Source organism: Arachis ipaensis, chromosome B10 (genome assembly GCF_059453495.1).
Source record: "Arachis ipaensis isolate K30076 ecotype BB chromosome B10, ASM5945349v1, whole genome shotgun sequence".
Lineage (NCBI taxonomy): Eukaryota > Viridiplantae > Streptophyta > Magnoliopsida > Fabales > Fabaceae > Arachis > Arachis ipaensis.
The window spans coordinates 120978330-120998713 of record NC_142435.1 but is presented as its reverse complement, the minus strand read 5'-3'; the positions used below and the strand labels follow the sequence as shown (position 1 = coordinate 120998713).

Below are 20384 nucleotides of genomic sequence, written 5' to 3'. Positions count from 1 at the left end.
AAGAAAAATTAACTCCATGTTTTTATTTACATCAATGGCTGGAAAAGTTAATCATGCTATCAATAACGGGTCAGCACTGTCAACTTTTTCTTTGAGTGGTCAAACCTATCATTCCATTAGAAACTTAATTCTTTCTGACAATAATAGACCAATGTTTGCTCAACTGTATATATATGTCGCTGAGAATGAATTGCAAAACAGGGTAACTACCGTGAGGTAATTTCTGTTTATTGTTATAAATCTGCATCTAAAATAATTTATTATCCACACAACTTAAAATGCACTATAATTGTTCATCTCTACATGTAACACATTGTACAACATGTTTGTTCTAATTTCAGCTCTATAGAAGCATCAAATATTGTTGACTATCAAATTGTGACTGATCTTAAAGAGATGTTAGATGTGCACAATCCTCTTAAAAAGACCTTTCGGTTTGCTAGAGATAGATTTGCAGATGGTTCAAACCCAAAAATTAAATTGAAGCTAATCAAAAAGCGGGATAAAGATGGAAGAGTATATAACTTACCAACTGTGTCTGAGATTACAATTTTAGTTGTAGGGGATATTGATGACTCAATTCTTGAGAGGAATATTATAGTACAATTCATGTCAAACAAGTTGCAAAGGATTGATATTCTACATTTGTTGTACTTGGCTCTTCAATATCCGTTATTATTCCCTTACGGAGAAGATGGTTTTAGGGTTGGCATCCAGACATACGTTCGTTATGGATTTGATGCTAATAAGAAAAGGAAGACTATCAGCATAAAGGAGTTTTTTGCATACCGAATACAAATGCGATACAATGAATCACCAATACTTTTACAATCAAGGAGATTATTTCAGCAATTCTCAGTTGATGCATATACTATGATCGAGGCAGAACGACTTAGCTTCATTAGACACAATCAACCAAAACTAAGAGTTGACAAGTATAATGCACTACACTGTGTCAACTGGGCAGAGGATAATCCTTCCTAGTAGCTTCACTGAAGGACCTAGATACATGTTTAATAACTGTAAAGATGCCTTTGTAATTTGCAAGTATGCACGTAGCCCAAGTTACTTTATCACCATAACATGCAACCCTGAGTGGGATGAGATTAAGCGTCTTTTGAAAGATATCGGATTCAAAGCAGAAGATCGGCCTAACATAGTTTCAAGGATTTTTAATATCAAGCTGAGTCAATTGATTGCAGACTTCAAGCAAGGAAAGTTCTTTGGCAAAATATCTGGCTGTAAGTATAGATAATGTTATGTTTAATTACATGTTACCTCATTTTTTTTAATTGGTCACCTTATTTGCAGATGTGTGCATAGTTGAATTCCAGAAGCGTGGTTTACTGCACGCTCATATACTGTTGTTCATGCATCCTCTATTTAAACCAAAAACACCTGAGGATATAGACAAACATATATCATCAGAGATCCCTGACAAGCATAGCAGGCATAAGCTATATGCAGCAGTTGAGAAGTTCATGGCCCATGGTCTATATGGCAGGCATAACAATGCCAGCCCATGCATGTCCAATGGTCGTTGCTCTAAGTTTTTTCCAAAACAATTTAGATTAAGGACTATAATTGATGAGGCAGGCTTCCCCAAGTATAGAAGAAGAGACAATGGTAGAACAATCATGAAGAAAAACATAGTTCTCGATAACTCATACATTGTCCCGTAAAACCAATCGTTGTTGCTAAAGTACTGTTGCCACATCAACATTGAGCATACATGTCAAACATCGGCACTAAAATATATTTTTAAATATGTTCACAAAGGAAATGATCGTGTCACTACTTCTTTCTATTAGAGCAACGAAGAAGGGCAACTTGAAAAGGTTATTGATGAGATCAGGAATTATTATGATTGTAGGTACATATCAGCCTGCGAAGCTGTTTAGAGAATATTTGGATACGACATACAACAAAAAGAACCTTTAATCATTAGATTACCTTTTCACTTGCCAAATGAACATCCGGTGGTTTTTAGAGACTATGAAAACATAGTTGACGTCATTGACAGGGTGGATGGCAAGCCTACAAAGATGCTAGCCTGGATGCTTGCAAATAGGTTGTTTCCATTTGGTCCTACTCTTACATATAGCCAGTTTCCAAATAAGTTCGTGTGGAAGGAAGACATTTCTTTGTGGATGCCAAGGAAACAAGACTTCTCAATCGGAATACTTACTCATGTTCCACGAGGAAGTGGTGAAGATTATTACTTAAGACTTCTGCTCAACATTCAAAAGGCGTGTGTAAGTTTTGTTGACATACGTACAGTTGCAGGCATTGTGTACAGCACGTTCAAGGAAGCATGTTATGCATTGGGCCTTCTGCAAGATGACAAAGAATTTGTTGATGCCATCTTAGAAGCAGGTAATTGGGCTTCTGCAAACTACATCCATGACCTTTTCGTGATGCTCTTATTGTCAAACAATATGGGTAGACTTGAAAATGTGTGGCAACAATGTTATGATGTTTTGTCTGAAGACATTCTTTACTTTCAGAGAAAATCTATGCAGTCTGTAGGTAAGTTGAATTATTACATCTTTGTTCCTGGTGCTAATTTATATTAAATTCAAGTAATTTATGTCTAATTAATATGTGCGTCGTTGTGTATCCTTGATAGACCTGCAACAATCCGAAGATCAGATAATGAATCTGACTCTTTCAAAGATAGAGGAAAAACTACAGGCTAACGGCAGATCACTCAGAGAGCTTGATGGGATGCCTTTTCCAAGCTTTGACACTATTGAAGGGTTAGATGATCGGTTAATCATGGATGAACTGAACTTTGACATTGATGTTCTACGCAATCAGTTGGATACAAACTTAACAAACATGAATGTAGATCAAAGGAAAGCATTCGATGTGGTTATCAATGCAGTAAATGGAAACTAAGGCGGCTTTTTTTTTCGTCTATGGGTATGGTGGAACCGGTAAGACATTTCTCTACAACACTCTCTCAGTGGCTAAAAGGAGCAAAGGGAAAATTGTTCTGAATGTTGCATCTAGCGGTATTGCTTCTTTGTTGCTTCCAAATGGACGCACTGCACATTCAAGGTTTAAGATACCCTTGGACTTGAATGAAGACTCGATTTGTTGCATTAAGCAAGGCACCTCATTGTCTAAACTGGTTTGCAGAGCAAAACTTATTATATGGGATGAGGCACCAATGTTAAATAAGCTGTGCTATGAAGCTCTTGACAGATGCCTAAGGGACATTGTTAGGTTTGAGCCTTACTATAATCCAGAACTACCATTTGGAGAAAAGGTTATGGTCTTAGGTGGTGACTTCAGGCAAATTCTACCTGTAATTCCAATGGGATCTCGCCAAGATATTGTCCAAGCAGCCATAAACTCAGCTTACCTATGGCAACATTGTAATGTATTAAAGCTAACAATTAACATGCGTTTAATTGTTAGAGCAACTTATACGTCACTTAGTGATGTTTCTCAATTTGCTTCATGGTTGCTAAACATAGGTGATGGTATCATTGGAGATTCCACTGATGGTGAGTCTATTGTGGTAATCCCCGATGTAATTATAATTCAAGATTTTGACCAATTGGTTGACTTTGTTTATCCCAACCTGTTGATTAATATCAACAACACATCATTCTTCAAAGATCGTTCAATCTTGTCAACGATGTTAACTCATTTATAATGCAACGTGTGGATGCCGATGTGAAAACTTATTTAAACTCAGATACTTTGTGTCTCGAAGAAGGAAACATGGAATCTGAATTGGATACACTTACACCAAATATCCTTAATGCAATTAATTACTCTGGTTTGTCGCCTCATGAATTGACTCTAAAAGTGGGTCTTCCGGTCATGCTACTGCGTAACATTGATCAGTCAAACGGGTTATGTAATGGAACAAGCTTATAGGTAAGGATATTAGGTAACCATGTAACTGAATGCATCACGCTAACAGGAGGCAAAATAGGCCAAGTCGTTCTGATAACGCAGATGAATATGATTCCTAATAACCAAGCTTTGCCATTTAGATTCCAACGCAGACAGTTTCCGATCATTGTTTCATTCGCTATGACCGTTAACAAATATCAAGGACAGACCTTAAGCACAGTTGGATTGTATTTACTTAGACCAGTATTTATACACGGTCAATTATACGTTGCATTATCAAGAGTAACGTCAAAGAGTGGCTTGCGTGTGCTAATTCAGAATACTAGATCATTGTCGTCAAACTCGACAATAAATTTGTGTATAGAGAAGTATTTCAACATATTTCATGACGATATCAGTGCAATATATAGTCTCTTTAGCATTTTTCCAAATGTATCAATCAGTGATGTATTCTAAGTATTTTGAACTCAAATTAACAACGTTGTGTTTATATTTCTATATCATATGTAACATAATTTCATTCTTTGGTGGCATACCCATGCATGGCACGGGGGAATGCACTAGTAAACATGAAAGAGAAGAGTGAGAAGACGATACTACAAAGAAATGGAGAAGAAAAAAAAAGAGAGAATTGTTTTGGATATTTTTTATTGAATCTGACGGCTAATATGATGCCACGTCATCAAAAGTGTACATATGTCATAAGGCGACGATTTTGATTAGTTTTTCTTTTCTTTTCCGCAAAAAATGTACTTTTCTTCATTTTATAAAGTTTCAAATAAATTTAAGTTTTTCTTGGGTTTACTATGTTGACTTGGGGTTTTGTTTTTTGGGTAACGTTTGGAGAAGAGATAAAGACCAAGAGACTAAGGTTGAAAGATGGAGACGGAGAGAGAGACTGAAATAAGTCTCAGTATTATATTTGGTATACAGTGAGAGATAGAGATTGAAATAAGAATAAAGTCCTAATTTAATTTACACAAAGAATAAAGTTAGAATTAATTAATTAAAATAAGAGTATTTCATTTGTGGGCACAGGTGCTGATCTAGGGCTTCCACCTCTGCCAAAAATACAAAAAATGGTGGATGGCAAAGGGAAGTTGGTTGTAAATGGTGTGCTACTCCCTGCCATCGAGGAGTCCAATGTGTACTCCAAACACTTTCAAGCCTAAGGTGTGTGCCCCAACTTAGAGCCACCCATCACCTCCAACTCTCAGATGGTGTTAGAAGGCTGTTAAGGAATTGAAGATCCGCCTTGAGTAAAAAGAAAATGAGAGAGCTGCCTTGGAGGAATTGAAGGTTACTTTAACCGCCAAGATTAGTAATATAGAAAACAAGCTGAAGGAGGCTGATAAGGAGAAGTCACAGTTAAGGGAGAAGAAAACGGCATCAAAAGGGAGAATTGAGCAGTTGGAGGCAGAGGTCAAACATTTGAAATGTTGCGTCCCTGAAGCAAAGGAGAGAGCACACAGGAACATCATGGAGCAAGTGCATCATCTGGCTCCGGGTATCGACTTTTCGCATGTTCACCATGATTATCGAGTTGTCAATGGGGAGATTGTAAATCCTAACAAGAAGGATAGTGTAAATAATCCTCCTTTATCACAGGATGTTGCTTCTCATAATGTAAATAATCCTCCTTTGCCACAACATGTTGCTTCTCAAAATGTAAATAATCCTCCTTTATGGCTTTATCACAAAAGCAGTCTCAAGATGAAGGTCACCTACCACACCCTATACAAGCTTCTCTTCAAAATTCTCAGACAATTGGAATTCAAAATTTGGGAAAAGATCCCGTTCCTAATAATGAGGAAGCCAAAACACTTAATCTGAGAAGCGAATCTCAGTATGCAAAGTTTCAGCAAATGAGTAATCAACATGTTATAGTCATGAGCAGCCAGGAGACCAAGTTAATCGTAAAAAACTAGTACCATTTGTCATGTTCCTACCTATCTTGATACCACAACTTCCCAAAGACCGAGCCATGCAGCTTGAAACTCTATTTAGTAAATTGAAGGTGGGTTTCTCCAACTAATCTCACTACTAGTCCTTTGGTAGTGGGAACCACGTGTCTTTTCTTTGCTAAAGTCAATTTTTTGTGTTGATAGGATATGATCAACTTAGGAACAGATTTCCCATGCTACTAACTTTCTGTTTTATGGGTTTATTGTTTGTGTTATAGAAAAACGAAATAGTAAAAGACAGTTTTGTGCGGCTTGTGAAAGGTATTGTAGGGACCAGATATGTAATACCCGGTCTAACTAAAATTAATTAAATAATAAGTTAAATAGGAGCGAATATGATTGGAAGATTTGGCAATTGGAATTTGATAATTTAAATATGATATTTAGATTCAGTGAATTTTTCCAAGTCGAAAAAACATAGTTTTCTGCGTAAAAGCACGCAGTAGAATTTTGACTGGCAGTACCGGCTGAGATCTATCTGGTACTACAGATGAGGAAATTGATTATGAGTAAATAAGATTAAGAAACGAGGAATTATAATTAGGGAAGGTAGAAATATCTAAAGTGCGATTTAGAGCGCTAATCTTAAAGGTTTTGGCCCAAAATTGGGCCAACAGACAAAAATAAGTGAACTGGGCCTAAGTGAGCCCAAGACCCAACATATATAAACATTAGTTATGAGCATTTCAGCTCATTTTACCCTAAAAAGAAGGGTTGGGGCGCTGAAATTGAGAAGAGAGAAGAGAAGAGAGAAAACCTAACTCTCTTTGATCTTCAAACCACCATAACTTGAGCTACAGAGCTCCGATTGACGAGCCGTTTGTGGCCACGCGTCGCTCTTCTTATCCTCTACAATTATATCTAAGTTTTGTGGTGAGTATTCTATTCATCTCTGCCCAGTTTTTGAAATTCCCCACTATTACACGTTTTTGGATAGTTAGTGTTGAAATCTTGTGATTTTGAGTGTTTAGGGATACTCTAACATGGATTCTAAGTGGGTTCTATCCCTACTTCATATGGGCTGAGGTAAGAAGTGCTCAAACCCTTGTGATTTGTCATTTTTATGAGCCCTAGGTTGATGTATGTATGTGATATTGGTTATATTAGTGTATTTGGTGATGTTGGTGCACAATTGGGAGATTGGTATTGCTTGAGGAGCTTTGGTGAGGCTTGGAGCTAAGGTTGGTGAAGACTTCCAAAGAAGAGGCTCAATTGGTTTAGCTACAAGAGGTACGGTTAAGTTTCATTTAAGTACTGTGTGTTGTAATGAGAATTCCTAGGCTAGACGCCCCTAGGATTAAGTTTGGATTGTGTAAATGGTTGGTGCTAATGTGCATAGTTGATATATACTATGAATTAATGATTGGGTTGAGAATTGTGTGGCCTTGTATGCTTGGTGTATTGAGAATTTGATGTACTGGGTAATGAGTATTGATTTGTGGTTTATGCATTTAAATTGTGAAAATTGGGTCGGAGGCCGTGAATTTTGGGTCGGAGGCCGAAAAGAGGTAAGGAAGGTAAGTCGATGTGTGCATTGTATGATGGCACAAGTGACTGGATGAATTTCAGATAATGGATATATGAATGATTAGGTTGGTTATTGAATAATAAGGTTTGAGAAGTTGAAGTGTGGGATTTGGTAATTTTGGATGAAATTATGTAGATGAGGTATGTTTGGTTCGGTTGAGATATATTATGTGATCATATATGTGATTATGATTATTCATGCCTTGATGGTATGATGATGCATTAGAGATATGTATGTTGTGATATATGCTTGGGGAATGATTAAGGTTGATTTGTGGGTGAAACCACGTGATAGTGAGTATGATATTGATTGTGTATAATGATGGTTGATTGGACATGGTATTATTGGAAATTGGGATGAGGAAGGATGTATGATATGATAATGTGTTTGTCCTTTAGCCATTTGATTGAGAAGTGTTAAAATGGTTGAATGTGGTTTTGGGAATTTTGGTAAAGTGTCAATGTGTGAGTTGAGGATGGCTTGATGTTGATTTTGGTACATTTTGATTGATTTCAAAAAGGGTTGAAATTGGCATGTTTTGGTTGATTTTGAAAATAGTCGAAAATGGCTTGTTTTGAAAATGGCACCTTATGGTTTTGTATGAAAATATGGTTTTTGGGCATATTTTGACGGGACATAACTTGGACTACGGATCTCTGTTTTGTGCCAAATTTGTTTAGAAATGAAATTGGATCCGGGATGTCCATGCCATTCGAAGAACAGGAGAAAACGATTTAAAATGAGAGAGTTATGTCCGTCGGAAGATTGGGGGTTGAATCTGTAGATTCTGCAGCTTTTAACTTAGAAAATTTTTAGCAGAACGACCCTCCGCGCGTAGGCGCACTTGGCGCGTACGCGCCGTTCTTCAAGAAAGCACCATCCACGCGTGCGCATGGTGTGCGCGGGCGCGTCGATGCGCTGCATCAAATGCCCAGCCATTTTCCCGAGAGTTGTGCCAGTTTTGTGCCTGGGGCACAAATGTATCCGCGCATACGCGTGGCTGACGCGTGCGCGTCGATTGGCTATTTTTCAACCCGCGCGTCCGCGTGCATGACGCATACGCGTCGATGAATTTTGTGGCCATCCACGCGTCGATGAATGAATGTGTTAAATGGATAATAATGAAAAATGCTTAAATGCGATGTGTGACCCCGGGTAGTAGGCAGTGGCGTTGTCCACTTGCTCCAGGTATGAGACGGGAAAGGATGTTTATGATAAATGAGTTTAATTATGGAGTTTTGAATAAATGTGTATTTGTGATACCTGGGTAGTAGTAAGGGTGGTGGTTCATCCCGCTTGCTCCAGGTTAATGTTTGAGATTTGATAACAGTGATGATTGCTTCTAAAATGAACGAATGTATGTTTTGAGATCCTGGGTAGTAGCAAGGGTTGTGGTTCGTCCCACTTGCTCCAGGTCAGAGATTGTGACGCCTGGGTAGTAGCGGCAGTAGTGGTGGATCCACTCGCTCCAGGTTGAGCTTTTAAACACCCGCCTGGGTAGTAGCCGCAGTAGTGGTTATTCCACTGGCTCTGGGTTGAGCAGGTAGTAGCAAGGGGGTTGTAGCTCAATCCTACTTGCTCCGCAATGGGTGTTTCTGTCCAATGGTTAGCTACCAGGACATGTCGGGTTGGCTATATAACCGACAGATGATATCATCAGCCATAGGGCAGGCATTCATCATTTGCATATGTTTGAATTGTTTGGGTTTGCCATTTGTTTTGGATTTCTACATCATATATGCCATGTTATCTGACTATATGCTACTTGTTCTACTTGTACCATATTTGTGTATTACTTGCCTGTATTGCTTGTGTTTGTACAATTGAGAGGCCCCTCATGCTGGTGTCGGTGGGTGTTGAGGGCTGTTCTTGATGGGATGAATTGATGATGCGATTGCATGATGATGGTGATTATTGAATGAGATAATTGGAGCTCCATGGGCAGACGCAGTGATGTGGTTTCACTAGCTCCAGGCGAGGGTATGATGTATTGATATAGAATTGCTGAGGCAGAACAACTGGTGATAGTTTTGCTTATGAATCTGAGTCTGATTCGTGGAAAAGTCAGCGAGTTGGGAAACATGTGAAATATGAATTAAATTTAGCACTCCTTTATGACAGTTACCTATTCATGGATTAGCGAGAACCTAGGATGAATAATTGGTGAAGAAGCTTAGGATGCTTAGTGAGTTTTTATTGCTGTGCATTGTATTTATTTGGCACTTTTACCGTACTGGGAACCCATGGGCCCGGGGTTCTCATTCTGTATATATCTCTTGTTTTTCAGATACAAGTCCAAGTGCTCAGAAGTGAGTTGTGGGTCGTCTGAGAGACGGCGAAGATCTTTATTTTTCCTACTTTGTGTTTTGCTTAGAATCTCTCCACCTCTATTTTAGAAAGATTATATTATGTATTAAACTCTTTAAATTTGCCTATAGAGGCTTTCATGTTTCCTTCGGGAGAGATTAGGATATACTGTTATCAACTACTTTCATACTGTACCCTAGCCGGCCTAAACTTCGCGGGTCGCGACTAGTGGCTATTTACTTATGTTATAAATATCTATCTGTTATCTATCTCTTAATCTCCTCTACGCCTTGTCCGTATATCGTTTTCGGCTTTACGGTTTATCTTTTGTTGTCGAAACGTGAGTGATACGTCTTCGCGATTTTATTTCTACTCTTTTCAAGCTTCTCGGTTAATACTCCTTTCGAAATTACCTATATTTATTTATTAAAAATCCACCTGAGAGTCGTACCACCATAATATCATTAACTTATGACTCGAGCATAAGGATTTGAATATTAGGGTGTTACAAGATCCTTAGATTAACAATGTAAAAAATACAAGCACAGGTAGGTTGAGAACAAGTTTAATTCTTGTTATGGATGAGTTTTACAGGTCCCATGAAATATATATGTCGATATCATGCTAAGATTCATTTTTCTGTTCAGCTGTTACAGATGAGGCCCAACCAAGGACCTGTGGGGAAGCAGCACCCTATTTGGATACCCACTGTTGGCTTAGGTGCAAGACATTTAAATGATACACATGTTTTAGCTCTGCTTCATCAGAAAGTATGAATGCTGCTGCAGACCAATCTCATATAACTTAATAAGCCGTCCAAACTATGGAGAACAATGCTAGAAAATCTCAAGAATTGGATGTTAGAATGGAAACTCAAGGTTTGCAACTGAGCCAGTTGGCATATTCCAATTCCAACAATGTTAATCAGGAAGCAGAAAGATGATCTCTTCACATACAGGGGCAATAAGCAGCAGCAGCATCTACATTCCATCAGCATATGGTAGTAGTGGTGGTAATTATAAGCCTTTTTCAGGGCCAACTAGTAGTATTGCTTCATCTATCAGACCACCACCATATGAGTCACATATGAATCAATTTCTGCCAAAAGCACTTATCCAGATCACTTAGGTGGGACAACACAAGGCTTCATTGGTATGCCAAAACTTGAATGGTAGAACACTTCCAATGATCCCAAGAGTCTGCCAGGGGAATCTGTTGCTCTGTTAAACAATCTATCATCCCAACAAACTCCAAATGCATGGCAACCACCATCAAACAAAGATCAAAATTTAGGGCTATTGTCATCTAGTTATGTAAAAAAGGAACTTAGTGAATTTTTCACTGAGCAACAACATAGGCAAAATATTTCTAAAATGCATGGATTGCATTCTGGTAATTCTGCATAAATTGAACCAGGAGGTGCCAATCAAGGAACTATAAAGGATGAGTTATCAAGGGGCGTTCCAGCATCCAGAAGTATGGCACCTACAACATCTACTGGCTTTAACGTCACTCTGCTTCCCTTTCTCGAATGGGTCAACTAGTTTCTACTATCTCGGTAAGTTTGAGAGTGATATACTTGATCTTGACTAATGCAGTGGCTTAAATTTTGTGGATTAAATACTGTCCAAATGTGATTTTTAATATGCGGTATGCACCTGTAGTACCAATGCTATACTAAATGTATATGTACATACTATTTGTTCTCTTAGTGATGATATTCAATAATTAAATTATTGATAGCTATGGGTTTTTTTTTTTTTGCTGTCCTTATTCATATTTCAATCTTGTAATTCAGTTCTAAGAAAACAGGCATTTCTGCTTCCTCTTTTATTTTATTTTATTTTATTTTTGGTTGTTTATTAAATTCTTTTTTATATGAAATTAAGTATCCAAGAGAAGATTAAAACAATTGTGATTTTTCTCCCCATGGGGTAGGTACGATACAACATTGAAGAACAGGATGTGTTAAGGACAAGAAGTCTAGAATTAAAGATAACTAATTGTTTTCCCTACTAAAATCCTTTTGATCTTTGGTTGACCATGATATTTTAGTTGTTTGTTTGGTTTAGTAAGCTGTGACTTGGGGGAGACGACATTCTCTTGAAGTGGCAAATTATGGTTGAGCAAGCCAGGCAGAGACACGAAAGAGGGACAGACATGTCATCTGGTTTTCAACCAGCTAAAGATGTAAATCACAAATCTTGAGCATCTGGAAAAGGTACAAAGGATAATCACAAAGGGGATAAAAAAGGTTCTACTACTTCTACAACTTCAGGTGAGTTTTCTTTTAAACTCTTTATTTGTTATTTCGGTTGTCAAATAATTTAACCACAAGATGCAAGTCAATGTCACGTATAGTATTTGCAAAACTGACATCCCTAAAACTGTTAAGTTGTAGATGAAAATGTGGCGTTGTCGTTGAATTATATTGTCTTGCATGGAAGGTGATAATTTAACCAGGTCATTGCTGTTTGATTGTTTGTCCAGATATTGTTTGATAATCCATTAATTCCTACATTTTAAATAATTCTGTTTTTGTGCTTTTGACTCTTCCAGACAGGGGCTGGCAGAAAATATGGGAGAAATAATTCCCTTCTAACTCAAACTAAGATGGCCAGAAGCATCTCTGTCAAGGATGTAATTGCTGTGAGAACCACGGATGTCAAAATTGTCGCTCATTCATCGCTTGTACGCGAAAATTCATTCCAATGCTCAACCTGAATAAAGTAGAATTGCAGAGGCAGATGATCTTGGATTTTCACCACTGATTTTATTATCATCTTATGCTTACCAGCGGAAATCAAAAGGTTTCCTAAATCCTGTGTATAGTTGACTGACTTTCAATCCATATAGCCATGATAGTTTACCAATTAGTTTTGATTTTCTCTTCTCTTTTATTTTGCATATTTAGCATTACCTTTTTGTTTCTAAACCAAAAGCAGCCTAATAAACAAATATTAAACTAACAAAAAAGGAAAAAACCGAAAAAGCCACTGTTAATAAACCATCTTGGTCATGACTCATGACTCATGACTCATAAGGGTAATATTTATTTTACTCTCTGAAACTTAAAGAGTTGATTTGAATTTTGATTTATTTAAAAAGTAAACTACCATTTGTACCCACGAACGTTGAAAACGCTGACATATCTACCCATAAAAAAAAAGAAATTACCATTTGTACCCATAAAAAATGGTTTTTACAAACAAAATTATCCAAACCCTAAAAAATTACCTAAAATCCCTAAATTACCCTTATCTTCACTACCACACCACCTCCTTCACCCAATCACCTTTCTAACCCTAACCCTTTTCACCCAGCCACCACCCCCTTTTTCCTTTCTAATCTCAAATTCCACCACCATCTTATTTCCTTTATCACTACTATCACCACCACTACCACTATACCTCCATCATCATCTTCTTCACATGCAGTAGCAGCAACAACAACAACAACACCAATAATAGAAAAAGCAGAGAAAAAATGGTTCTTTCTCACTGAATAGCGTCGACGACAATGGTGGCAGTGACACCCACCGACACTGTTGCCCTCTCCTTCTTCTCTGATCTCTTGCGCCCTCTCTTCCTTTCAGACCAGCGACAACGACAGCGACGGACTCAATCAATGGCGGCGACAGATGTGACGGAGCCGGCAGTAGTAGGGCGCGACGGTGGCGACAACTCCCCATTCTTTGGTTCTGGCTCGCATCTCCTCTTTGGGCTCCATCAACAACGGCGACGATGATGCGATAACGGCAGCGAGTCCCCACGTTGCCAGTGTGGTCTCGCTCCCCCTCCTCTTCTCTTCTTCTTCCTCGGGTAGGGGTGTGTGTGTAATGTCTCCGTGTGTGAGTTTTGGAGGAAAAGGGGGGTGGTGGCTGGGTGAAGAGGGTTAGGGTTAGAAAGATGATTGGGTGAAGGAGGTGGTGTGGTGGTGAAGATAAGGAATTTTGCAGGTAAGAGAGAGTGTGTGGGCAAAGAATCTGAAGATGGTTCTGTTGTTGTTGATGATGGTGAAGCCCTTTTTCTGGGTTGAGAATTCGAAGAAGCAGAAGAGAAAGAGAAAAGCAAAACACAGAAGGAAAGCGAGAGAAAGAGAAAGAGGAAGGAGTTGGCAGAGTTGACGGATTATGGCGGCGGCGACGAGCTCAGAAAATAGAAGGAGAGAGAGGATGGGTTAATGGTGGTGGTGGCAGTGGCGGGAAAAAGATGAAAACATTGAGAGAGAGAAAGAGAGAGAGAGAGAGAAGGGTAATTTAGGAATTTTATTTAATTTTTTAAGGTTTGGATAATTTTGCTTGTAAAAACTATTTTTTATGGGTACAAATGGTAATTTTCTTTTTTTATGGATAAATATGTCAGCGTTTTCAACTTTCGTGGGTACAAATGGTAGTTTACTCTTATTTAAATAAAAAAAATAATCCACTAAATCTTATAATAATGTCACTCTTTTTGTTTTTTGGCAGGATTTTTGTTTCATATTAATGTAATATTGATATAGATAATTAAATACCATTTTAACAGCTACATCTTTTAATTTGTGATTAATATGATGTCTGAAATTGGATCATAAATTAAAGTTAAATTAAATTAATAAACATCAATTAATTCATATAAATTAACTTTTACAACATGTGTATAAAAAATTATTTATTAAATTAATTATTTATATTATATAAATTAAAATATAAAATACATATCGTTAAAATTTAAAGAATAAATTAAGATTCTCAAACATTATTTAGTTATACTTTTCAAAAATTAAGAATTATATTTTTTTTTGTGACCGAACATAACACAAAGAAAAAAGACTTAAGAAAAAGAGTAGTACTCCTCTCTAATAATAATGTCTAAATTATTAGGAGGCAGTAACCACTCTAGATACACCTGCTTGTTTAAAACAGCAGTCTTAGCCATTAAATCAGCCGCTTTGTTTGCTGTTCGCTGGATGAGCACTAAAGTAGCTGTCCAATTGCGCTGGAGCATCTCTTTGATTTTGTCAAGCAGACCAGAGTCATTCCTAATCATGCTGGTTGTGCCTCGCGAAACAAGAAGAAACGCATCAAGATTATCAGTTTCGCATATGACCTCTTTGCACTCGCAATCCCAAGCCATAACAAGCCCTCTCCAAATAGCATGAAGCTCACAATAGAGAACACTAGAAAGAGGTATACTGGCAGAACAACCTTTTATCCAAATTCCCATGCTGTCTCTAATAATACATCCAAAGCCAGCTAATTGCTCATTTTCAAAAATGCTTGCATCGCAGTTCACTTTACAGACATTCATTGGAGGTGGTTCCCAGTTATATTTCAAAGAAGAAGGAATAATATGTTTTTGGTTGATAACAACATTAGAGAAATCTCGAGAAGCATGTTTAACTAAGTGAACAATTTTCTCCTTACTCCATGGATCATCTTGGTGGAAGATGTCATTGTTCCTATCCCTCCAAATCCACCAAAAGGCCGCTGCAAAGAGAAACTCATTTTTGTTGAGGTTAGAACGAATCCAAGACACAAATTCCAAACTAGAGTCCTCAGCGGTCATTCCCAAATTTAAGCTAATCCAAATTTGACGAGCTTTTTGGCAAGTCCTAAAGCAGTGGTTAATATCCTCTATAGCAAGATAACATCTCTGACAAAAATCAGAAGTAGAAATACCTCTTTAAAACCGGTAACTAGCTGTGGGAACTCCGTTGTTGAGGCAAAGCCAGAGCAGACACTTTATCTTCTCCGGTATTCTCAAGTGCCAAAGTCAAAGCCAATTTTCATTATCATTCCAGCCAAATTTCTTCTTCAATAGCCATTCATACCCGCTTTTAGTCGAGTAGGTGAGAGTATTTGAGTTTGTCCAAAACCAACCTATTTTATCTCCTGCCTGCTTGATAGGATCAAAGAGAATCAAATCAAGTTTAACTTCTTCCAGAATCATTGTGCAAAGAATATCCCACCGCCAATGCCCATGGTGCCAGACATCTTCTAACTTCAAGTGAGAATCGGAAATGTGCACAAAAGGAACCAAAGGAGCTAGCGTTCCACATGGTCACCAAGCATGATACCAAAAGGATTGAGACATCCTGCCTGTACACCAATCAAAACCATCACGAAGCTTTTCTATTGTCTTATAAATCGCTCGCCAAGTGCTTGAAACATTATTAGAGAATTTGGGTGAAAAGCAAGAACTCCCAGATAAGTATTTTGCCAATATAATTCTTACCCAAAGCTTATCTTTATTATGCAATAATTGCCAAACAAGCTTTCCGAGTAAAGCAAAATTAACACATTAAGTATCTCTAATTCCCAATCCTCCATATTTTCTTGGAGTGACAACTTTGCTCCACTTGACCAAATTTAAGCAACGCTCCCCCATCTTTCCCTTCCACAAGAATTGTCTAAGCACAGAATCAATCTTTTGACAAACCGAAGTAGGAAAAAGAGTCACTTGCATCTGATAAATAGGAAGAGAAGAAGCAACAGATTTAATTAAGCAAAGCCTGCCTGCTCTGTTAAGGAGTCGACCTTTCCAACTAGCCAACCTATTCTTGATCTTCTCTAAAGAGTCCGAAAAAATAGATCTAGCAGCTCGAGGATGATTAAGGTTCACCCCCAAGTATTTGCCTAGGTCACTAGTAAAAGGAATATGAGAAACACCAGAAAACATTTCCTTCCTTCTATTAGAGATATTTCTAGAACAAATAGCTTTAGATTTTTCAATGTTAACCTTCATACCTGAAGCTTTACAGAACAACTCCAAGGTGTGCACAACATTCTAAACTTGACTTTTCTTCGCTTTACAAAAAAGGAGGAGGTCATCTGCAAACATCAAGTGAGAAACTCTAGGTCCCCCTCTAGAAACAGCCACACCATCCCAAATACCCTCGTCAACTTGTTTGAAAATGAAGCACGCCAATCTCTCCATGCACAAAACAAATAAATACGGAGAAATTGGATCTCCTTGCCTGAGCCCTCTGCGAGGTTGGAAGCTGTCCAATCTATTCCCATTCCAAAGGATGGAAAGATTTGAGGCCTGAACACAATTCATTACAAGCCTAATAATTAGAGAAGGAAAGCCAAAAGATTGAAGAGTGTGCTCAAGAAAATTCCAATCAACTCTATCATAAGCCTTTTCTAAATCAATCTTAAAAGCCATAACTCCTTTTCTAGACTTTGTCCGCTTAAGAAAGTGAAGAACTTCTTGGGCGACAATAATATTATCAGGTTCTCCTCTACCATGAATAAACCCTCCCTGAGTTGGGCTAACAATCTCATCCAAAAATGGTCGTAATCTATTAACCAGCACTTTAGTCACTAGCTTATAAATTACATTACAAAGGCTTATTAGCCGAAAATCCTTCAATCTAGTTGGAGGGTCACACTTAGGGATAAGAACAATCAAAGTTTCCAACAAAGAATGGCTTAACGTCTCCCCTAAGAATGCTTTCTGAACAGTACGCCATACCTCATGACCCACCACATCCCAATATTCCTTGAAGAAAAAAACTTGAAAACCATCCGGCCCAGGAGTTTAGAACGAGCTCATATTATCCAGAGCTTCTTTAACCTCCAACATTGTTACTGGTTTAGACAAATTATCACAAGCATCCTGGCTAAGAGATGTCATAGGAATTTCTCCCATGCAATTAACCTCAACAGGCTCAGTAGAACAAAAAATATTTTTGAAGAAATAAACAACCTCCCTTTGCAAAACTTCCGGATCATCAGACCAAGACCCATCACTGACTAGCAACCCATGAACCTTGTTAGATTTTCTTCTAAGGATGGTTTGCATATGGAAAAAGCTAGTATTTCTATCATCATACCGAACTCATTGATCTCTTGACTTCTGGTACCAAAGTAATTCTTCCTGGGCCAAAACTATATTATACTCAGCTCTCAATTCTTCCTCTTTGTGCTTCAGAATCGGATCATCGTCAGCTTCCATTTTTCGTTGAATACGATTCAAATAACCCTCCAATTCCCTCTTTTTAATAAAAATATTGCCGAAGACCGTAGAGTTAAATTCCAACGAAGCTTCTTGGACCCCCAGGAACTTCCTATGGATGCCAAAGCCTGTACTATCCCAAGATTTCTGAACAATGGCCTTGTAATCAGGATGCGTTGCCCATGCCGCTTGGAATCTAAAAGGCCGGTTTCCTTTCTTGATAGGAACTCCTTGACATCGGATAAGTAGGGGACAATGATCAGAGTGGGAACAACTGAGAACTTCAACAAAAGCTTCTGGGAAAAGAAGGCGCCATTATGTAGTACAGCAAGCTCTATCCAATCTCTTTGCAATTTCTTTGTTTCCTTGAATTTTACGGAACTAAGTAAACCGTCTTCTAGAGGTTGTTAGATCAAAAAGACCACAAGAATCTAGAGTACTTGCAAAGATACTACTGCGATTTGAATAGAAATTACCCCCCTTCACCTCATGAACACTCAAAATATCATTAAAATCCCCAACCACCACCCACGGGTCCTGAATGCACAAACCAATATCAAGCAGATGACTCCATAATTCTACTCTATTAGTGGCTTGAGGGCTGCCATAAACCGCACTGCAGATCCATCTTCGCCCACCACCATCAATTTCCAAAGTTACACATTGATTCATAGCCCAAAGAATTTTACAAGAAAATTTTAAATTAGCAGAGAGGAACCAAATTCCTCCCTTGTGTCCAACAGCATCTACAATCCCTACAAGATAATAGCCTAATCTCTCCCAAAATTCTTTCATAGTTTCAAACCCAATATGAGTTTCCACCAAAATAAAAAAAGTTGGTTGAAATTTTCGTACCAATTCCTTACAGTGCACCCGAGACATCTTATTTGACGCCCCCTAACATTCCAACTAATAATATTTAAATGGTCACAATCCATAAAAAATAAATTAAATAATTGGAATGTTTAATCATTCTACCTCACGTTGATGGACCCCTGTCTCCAAGTGTCTCCTTGTGGACTTGCACCGCAGAACCATCATTCTTCTGTTGAGGTTGGGTCTTCAAGTTTGTTGTTGCACTAACTTTATCAAGCTCTTTTTGTACTCGAGAATCCATTGACAATGCTTCAGTAGGTGAGTTTTGAAGCGAAATAGGACGCTACCTTTTGTGCCCTGCTTTAAAAAAGGGAGTACTCTGATCCTTGAAAGCCACCTGAGGTGTTCCCAAAGAGTCAAGCGTGGATGGAGGATCTTTCTTTTCATTAGGCCCCACTTTTGTATTTGATAAGGACTTCACCTTTGCATTTGATGAGGATCCAGCATGCATGTTATTAGACCCAAAAGAAAATTTCTTACTCACCAAATTGGAGCATATTGCTACATTGGCTTTTTTTGGCACCACATTGTGGCCTTTACCCACTTTTTCCTTGCCTTTTCTACTAACTGTAACCCATTCACCCTCTTTTGCACGAGTATCCCTTTCCATACGTGAGTCTTGTAAATTATCATGCACAAGATCTGCTGCACCATGCTTCTCCATAATTGGAATTGATTTGGCATTAATTCCAAATTCAAAAGTTAAATTTTGATTTTTTACTGGGATTTGACTACCTTCCACCATTTTTTCGTTGTTATCTACAGGAAAAAGTGATGGCAAATTTTTCTCCTTCAGCGTGCTTTCCTTCCCAATGCCATTGTTGTTCTCTTTCGCACATTCTCTTGTGACATGCCCAAAGCAGCTACATTTTTCACAAATTAAATTCAAGTGCTCATATTCTATGTCATACATATGACTATCAACTTGAATTTTTTTAATAATAACTGGAAGTCCCAAGTTAATTTGCACACATGCTCTTGCATACTTTTCCCTCTCTGCAGACTTGGTGGCTAAGTCGATGCGGATCGGTTTGCCAACAGCTGACGCAATCATTTTCATGGCTCTCTCTTGATAATAGTTAATGTTTAAACCTGTGATTCTTATCCAAACCATGGTAGACCCAAAAGTGTTTTCACAAGGTCTGAATGAAGAACTCCAAGGTTTAACCGCAACATAGCTTCCAGTAATCATCCACGATCCTCCAAGGAGAACTTTCTCTCTATCCTCCAAGAGATCAAATTTGACTAAGAAATAGCCAAAACCGACATCTAGTACCTCATATCCTCCTTTGGTTCTCCAGACGCCTTTAAGCCTGTGCGTGATCGCTGTATAGCTAAATTTTTTCCAAGAACTTTGATCACGATGGCATCTTTGTAGGGCTCTGCCAATATCTCTTTTGCTTCCTCAGTAAACGTCACAGTTGGTATCTCCGAATCGCCTTGCTTACTAACTACTGTAGCCATCTTATCCCCATCAAGAGAATCAGCAACTTCCAAAGCTCTCCTTGCTGAGGCACCAACAACTTTATCTCTGAACAAGTGAACAATATCCGTTGACTTTGAGTCTTGTTACCATCTCCTTTAATCCCCTCCTTTTCACTTGATACATGCCCCCTTCTGCTCTCCCCCTTATTGCTTCCGCCGACATGGCCGGCTGCCTCGCTATGTGCCACCCTCGAAGACTCTCCCCCGCTCTCTCCACTCTCCATTTCACGTACTCTCATATACTCTCTCGTACTAGGATTTGTTTTTTTTTTAATTAAGAATTATATTGATTTATCAACACAAATTTACTATTTTAGGGTCAAACAGAAAATAAATACTTTTTTTTCTCAAATTGTTAAGTTGTTTTTTATTATACATTTCTTTTAGTACGAAAAAAAGAACATATAA

The 20384-nt window shown here is 38.2% G+C and overlaps 2 protein-coding genes and 1 pseudogene across 2 annotated transcripts; 2 read left to right on the top strand and 1 right to left on the bottom strand.

The window, feature by feature from the left end:
* Positions 1-1009: 1009 nt before the first annotated feature.
* Positions 1010-3667, top strand: LOC107620950 (uncharacterized). Its single transcript, XM_016323026.1, has 5 exons — positions 1010-1241; positions 1312-1504; positions 2024-2529; positions 2630-2847; positions 2945-3667. The coding sequence occupies exons 1-5, from the start codon at positions 1010-1012 to the stop codon at positions 3665-3667; spliced, it is 1872 nt and encodes a 623-aa protein (XP_016178512.1).
* Positions 3667-11216, top strand: LOC148581511 (uncharacterized; annotated as a pseudogene).
* Positions 11217-17498: 6282 nt separating this feature from the next.
* On the bottom strand, positions 17499-18410 carry LOC107620951 (uncharacterized). The gene is made up of 2 exons (XM_016323027.1): positions 18092-18410; positions 17499-17911 (listed from the first exon to the last, which is right to left on the bottom strand). The coding sequence occupies exons 1-2, from the start codon at positions 18408-18410 to the stop codon at positions 17499-17501; spliced, it is 732 nt and encodes a 243-aa protein (XP_016178513.1).
* Positions 18411-20384: the final 1974 nt, after the last annotated feature.